Below are 6,744 nucleotides of genomic sequence, written 5' to 3'. Positions count from 1 at the left end.
TGTCCACGGTGATGTATAGGGGCATACAAGATGTGACTCATAGTAGCGCCAAAGACTTAGTCCTATGATGACTTCTTAAATTTCATATGAAAGTAAAAGGTGAAGAATTCAAAAATGGAAGAATATTCTTGAAACCAAATGGGGCGAAAGATTAAGAAGATGAGAACATACTATGGTATTCAGACTGATTGTCCAAAACTTTCGGAGGGTGAGTTGTTATCTCATTAATATGTCTATTTTGATTGTCCAAAACTTTCGGAGGGTGAGTTGTTATCTCATTAATATGTTTCTTTTGATGACTATTTTCGTGAGATATGGAGTGGTGTCAAGCAAGACTACCAAGGCTTTAAATTTTGAATGTGAAGCGTACTTCCATTTTAGGGAAGATAAGCTTGACTCAGAACCAAGAAGGGATTTTTCTTGGGTAACAATACTATGTATGAATTCCATCATATTTTTTGGCATCCCTAAAAGGATCCGACTCTCTTATATATGGAATGGTTTGTACACAGTTAGACCTTAGTGTCAAGATATATGTTTATTCCAACAGTTACATTAGGAGGCCGTGAAGTGGGTGTTGAGATATGTCTTAAGTTCTCCTTAGGTGGGGTTGACGTTGACCTATGGGAGGAAGGTCGGGGGCACTGACACTTTGTCTTTGCAAGGTCATGCTTGTAGTGCCTTTTGTGTGAGACCTTGCCGAAGGATATATACAACCAACTACTTATGCATGGAGGATGCATTGTGAGTTGAGGGTACAACATCCATTGTGGCTCTATCAACCATCTATGCATAGTATGTTACTTTGGGAGAGGTATTGAAGGCTAAATGACTTGAAGATTTTGATAATAAACTTGTGGGAGAAGAGTTAAAGACAGATTACCACGGTGACAATTAAAGTGTATTGCATTTGAGCAGAAAGGACCAAGTATATTGACATCTAACTCCATTTCTTTTAGACATGATAGAGTAAGGTGTTTTCCAATTCAAGAAAGTTTCAATTGAGGACAATGTGTGACATGTTGAACTCAAACATTGCATGGCGTGTTATGATTTCTCTTGTCGATCCAAGGAAGTGAAGACCAAGACTGAGGTAGTAGGGGCAAGAGACTTGGATGAATTGACTAGGTTTGCATTTGAGTGTTGCTTTCTTGTCCTCAACTTCTTGCTCCAATTGTGTTCTTGTTGAGGGAAACTCCTTCTTTATGAAAAATATTGATTTTCTTAACCAGCTATGATTTTAGTTTGATTTTTGAGACTTGAGTCCACTATTTTCTATTAAACATGCAGTTCGTTTTTTTTAAAAAATGAAATCCATTTTATGAAATTTAACTGTAAATATTTCTCAAAACTATTACTTTATACAAAAAATAAAAAAAATTGTAGTTAGCATTCTACTATATTTTCTAATCTTGAAATCAATTAGTTTATTATCATTCAAATATTAACTCCCTTTTAAAGAAGTTTGATTAGTTACTCTTAAAATTGTGTCCATCTTTCTTTATTTTTTCTATTTTTCTCCCAAATATTCATGTATTTATTTCTTTATCTATATTTACATAAATTTAAAAAGAAACTATTTTCCTTAAATCTCATAATTAATTATTCATCCATTCATTGATAATCTTCATACATTTTCTACATCTTAATAATGAAAGACTATTTAAACATGGATGTTCAAATATTTCTTTGATAATTATTTTTCTCCTTTTTAACCTCTCTTTTACGTATATAATATATTCAACATTTATATCTTCTTTTACATTATTAAAATTTTTATTTTTTTATAATTTTAAGGGTAAAAATTTAAATTTGCATTGACTCCAAATTCTCCTCATTAATGATCTAATAGTAATGTCAGGAATAGTAAAGGAATTTTGGAAAATATGGCTTGAATTGTGCAAAGTGATTAAAATAAATTAGTTTGGATAGTGTTTTAGTGTGACCTTTGAGGATGATCTTAAGTATGATTTATTCTGACATTAAAGAAGTATGGAATAAAATCATGTAGGCAAATCAGCTAGAGAAATTTATATGTTAGAGGAAATTAGACATAGAAAATGGAAGAGGTACACTATCCTCTCTAATCTTCTAAAATAATCTGATGTTCTAATGAAAGTTTTCATTTCTACTATGATAGATCTATCATACTTCCTAAATTCTTAATATCCACTTGGCCACTACATATATAATCCCGAAAATACCTCCACCAAACCTTTTCTCTCCTCCCCATATTATTTTTCGTCTCAAAACCTAATACTTGAACCATTTCCTACATGGAATCTCACACATATTTATAATTCAGCTCATAATTCATTTACAATCCTCTACACTAATCATTTTTATTTTAAAAATATCAAGTGAAAACTCGAACTCATGACTTGAACACGAATTTCTGTGTTCTATCAAAATAGAGCTACAAGTTTCCACAATTTAAATCAATTTAACTTTTACCTTTCTTTACCGCTCATTCAAGAGTTAAAAAACATCAAACAACCTTTTGAAATTCAAATCAGCATTTTCATGGTTTAATTTACCATCTATAAAGAGGTATGGTAAGCTATTAATGTATCTTCATTAAAAATAATCAAATATAAAGTGACTATAGACAACTTTTTGTAATGGTTAAGTAAAGAGTAATAATAGTGGAACTAAATATTTGTAGCGAAAGAGTAGCGAATGACATGAAGCGCTGATTCTGCTAACTAAGTATATATTTATTTTTCTCTTTTTTCTTCATTAATATTTTTTTCTCTTTTATAACTACTTACATTTTCTCGGAAGTATTTAATAATAAAAAAAAGTTTATTATTAAAAAATTATTAATAATTTATCTCTTTAATTTTTTATTATTATAAATATTCTTTTTTTTAAATTATTGTAAATGCATTTTAATTATTTATTAAAAAAATTAAAATTTATTTTCAATAATAAAAATGATTTAAATTAAAATAAATAATAATTAATTAAAACATTTAGTTGAGTTAATTTTTCTCTCTTCTCAATATTTACATTTTTTCTCTAAAATATTTAAAATGACACAATTAATGTATTTTTTTTTACAATTTTTATTATTAAAAAACACTTAATAATTTCAATTTTTAATTTTTTATTATTATAAATATTTTTTTTAATTATTATATATGCAACTATAAATATATTTTAATTATTAAATAATATTAGAACTTACTCTAATATCTAAGATTTTCTTTTGATCTAGATTGAATATTAATAATTTGAATTTTATTTATTAGTTTCTAGTTTAAGTCTAAATAATTTATCTCATTATTCAATTTCAAATAAAGTAAATATTTATAATAATTTTATAATAAAAAAATTAAAGAGAGAAATTATTAAATAGTTTTTTAAATAATAAAAAGTTTGAGAGATAAATTATTAAATACTTTTAGGTGACAATGACATGTACAATTTAACATGTGTATTGTCACATCATTCCTGCCTCATTCGCTATACTTTTTTCGCTCCCATATCCTTGCTCTTAACTAAACATGGATGCCAAATAACATAAATATTTTAAATTTTATAATATAGTACATATTCTTATTTTGTTTAAGTTTAGTTATAGAATTGCATTACTTAAATGTTGTTTTTAAAATATTCAATAACTATGTTGTGATCAAATTTTATAATAAATAGTTTTGAAAACTTAACTAATTAATGTCATTATATTTCTTTCACTTACTTTAAATTAATATTGTCATAGACAAAGTTGATAATTGATCAAATCTGCATCAAACAAGTTGTTCCCTCTCTCTCACAGGGGACAAAATAGTAATTTAAATAAAAAGGTTTATTTTAAAATATTTTATTGATACCGTATCTTTTAAATATTAATTAGTGATGATCATTTAATTAAGAATTAAGATATGATTTTCCTAATCTTAATTAGTCAGTTATTTTAAAGTTAAAATGTTGTATTTTCCCTACATTTTTGCAGTTATTTTATTTTTAAAATTAGTTGTCAATAAGTTTAATTTCTTAATATATTTTGAATTCTGGAAAAATAAAAAACTGTTTTGAAATGGTATTTTTGTAATAATTTTAAATCATTCAATTTGTTGAATGAAGTCTTTATTATAAGAAGAGTGATAGAGTGAAATCTCAGTTAACAAATAAAATTTTATTTTGTAAAGCAAATTTAATTGGATCATAAATTAGACCATTGACATAATTAAAAATATTAGTAAATACTTAATTTTATTAAGATACAATCACAACAAAGAATAAATACAGTATAACAAAAAGTTTACTCTCAGCCTGCATTGGTGTAACTTTTTTTTACCCGATTTATTTTCGGGTAACTATCATGACTCGAACTTGAAATTAACCTATGATTAGGTAAGAATTTTTTTTTTTGTTACTTAAGCTATCCTTATATATTTGTATTGGTGTAACTTGCAGTGGCCGCGACCGAGGACTCGGTCGACGACGGTTTGTCCCCTTGCCATGTCCAAATAACGTCTTTGAGAGCCGGTCTAATATCCTCATTCATTACTTTACGATATTCTAAGCTATCTCCATTCGATTTTTTCATCTCGATTAAATGGAAACTAGAAGTTACCTCAAATATCTCAACTTGAATCAATAACATACCTTTTCTCCCTTCATTCAATCTCTCAAATTTCATCATTCCTCCTTCCTTCTTCGCCACAATCATCTTCAATTTTTTCGCCATTTCTTCAAATTTCAATATAATCATCTTAGCAGTCTGCCTCGAAGTAAACCGAACCTCTTTCTTATGCTCATTTTTCTCAAACAAACCTGACAAATCAAATCCTTCCGACAAAGAAATAATATCAAAAGCATTTAAGTTAACCACCGGTTTGGCCTCCTCGGATGGCCCAAAAACCGAGTCAAGTTCACACTTAGCCGGTTCTTCTTCAATTCTCAATTGGATTCCTGAAACTTTCGAGTTTAACCCTTTTCGAAACCAAGTATGCTCCATGATTTTCTCAATTGGTATTCGGGTTACCGGATCCGGGTCAAGAATGTTTGACAAAAGTGTCCGCATTTCCGGGTTAAACCAATTGGGGTATTTGAATTCACCTTTAGAAATCTTCTTATACATATCCATAAGATTTGCATCATAAAAGGGAAGGTAACCGGCCACTAACACATACAAAACCACCCCACACGACCAAACATCAGCTGTTTTCCCGTTATATCCTTTTCTGTTGATCACCTCCGGAGCAACATAAGCCGGAGTTCCACAAGTTGTGTGGAGCAAACTGTCCTTGCACTTAGATTCCGAGAGTGTACTTAATCCAAAGTCGGAAACTTTAAGGATTCCATTCTCGTCCAATAGAATGTTCTCTGGTTTCAAATCACGATGGTAGACTCCTCTACTATGACAAAAATCGACTGCACTTATTAGCTGTTGGAAATACTTCCTTGCAATGTCTTCTTTGAGTTTCCCTTTGGCAATTTTCTTGAAGAGTTCGCCTCCTTTTACATATTCCATAACAAAGTAGATTTTTGTTCTGCTAGCCATGATTTCGTAGAGTTGTACAATATGGGGATGTTTGACAAGCCGCATAACTGAAATCTCTCGCTTGATTTGATCCATCATTCCTGCTTTCATTACCTTTTCTTTGTCTATAACCTTAATGGCTACACTCATGCTAGTTTCAAGGTTTCTAGCATAGTAAACCTTGGCAAAGGTTCCTTGACCTAATAACCTCCCAAGTTCATACTTTTGAATCAATACACTACCTTTCTTTTCCATTCTAAGTGGGGATAAACTAAGATAATTGAAACTTATGGAAATGGATCAATTTCAACAATCTCTTAAGAGTTCAATCTGAAAAATCAATAATGAAAGAAAGGGTATTGATGGATCAACGACTTTTGAGAAATACACTATTTCAACCATATATTTCAGCATTTAAAACTGAAAGATCAACTGAAGACCTAATCTATGAGATGTGATTTGACGTTTTGACCTGAAAAAAAAAAATGAATCCGTGAATCAATCTCCACAATGGAAAACAATCTAATTTGCTTAGAAAAAACTAATCAGACTTCAGATCTGAAACACTTTTGTTTAATCAGAAGAAAAAATAAAAGACAATAATGCAGTAATTACCTTAATCTAAAGTATTCATACAAAAAACATCAATAAATAAGAACACCCATGTTTTGATTCATTCGTTTACACATAGACGAAGAACAGGGCAGGCAGATATATCTATAATTACTTAACGATTACTAAACAAAAGACATTGAAATTGAACTACATTTTCACCTTTTCGTGATGAATTTGAACACTGGGTTGATCAAAGAAGTCGATTCGATGGAGAGAGAAAGATAAAAATTTGTTGAATACCTCCCGCCGAAGCTCAAATGAAAGGTATATATAAAATGTAAACAGAGCAAAGGTGTTCAATCTCTAAATTTTCTTTTTTGAAAAAGAGGAAACGGTCTTATCCTAATCTCTGTTTCCAAGTCACCTTTCTAGATTATTTCAATAATATTTTGTTTTTGGTAAGCAAATCAATTTTAAATTATGAAAATACATTTTATATCAAATAAGATAAATAAGATAAATGGTCTTTTATCTTTTTTTTCCAAAATCAATCAATTACTTATACAAATTTACTAAATTCTTTATTTGGAAATGAATTCTCAATTAATTAACAAACTTAATTTTTAAGATATTATTTATCTTTTTAAACTTACAATTGTTCATTTATATTTAAATATATATTTACTTTATTTTAACAT

General features: G+C 28.9%; 1 protein-coding gene across 1 annotated transcript; it reads right to left on the bottom strand.

Moving 5' to 3' along the window:
* Nucleotides 1–4,191: 4,191 nt before the first annotated feature.
* On the bottom strand, nucleotides 4,192–6,359 carry LOC124927508 (CBL-interacting protein kinase 2-like). The gene is made up of 2 exons (XM_047467937.1): nucleotides 6,266–6,359; nucleotides 4,192–5,963 (listed from the first exon to the last, which is right to left on the bottom strand). Exon 2 carries the CDS (start codon nucleotides 5,744–5,746, stop codon nucleotides 4,394–4,396), a length of 1,353 nt encoding a protein of 450 aa, XP_047323893.1. The 5' UTR covers nucleotides 5,747–5,963; nucleotides 6,266–6,359; the 3' UTR covers nucleotides 4,192–4,393.
* Nucleotides 6,360–6,744: the final 385 nt, after the last annotated feature.

The sequence above is a fragment of the Impatiens glandulifera genome, chromosome 2, assembly GCF_907164915.1.
Source record: "Impatiens glandulifera chromosome 2, dImpGla2.1, whole genome shotgun sequence".
Lineage (NCBI taxonomy): Eukaryota > Viridiplantae > Streptophyta > Magnoliopsida > Ericales > Balsaminaceae > Impatiens > Impatiens glandulifera.
This window is presented reverse-complemented; position numbering and strand designations above follow the sequence as displayed.

Coding starts and splice junctions, on each gene's coding strand:
- LOC124927508 (XM_047467937.1), bottom strand. CDS start 5,746: ATGGAAAAGAAAGGTAGTGTATTGATTCAAAAGTATGAACTTGGGAGG.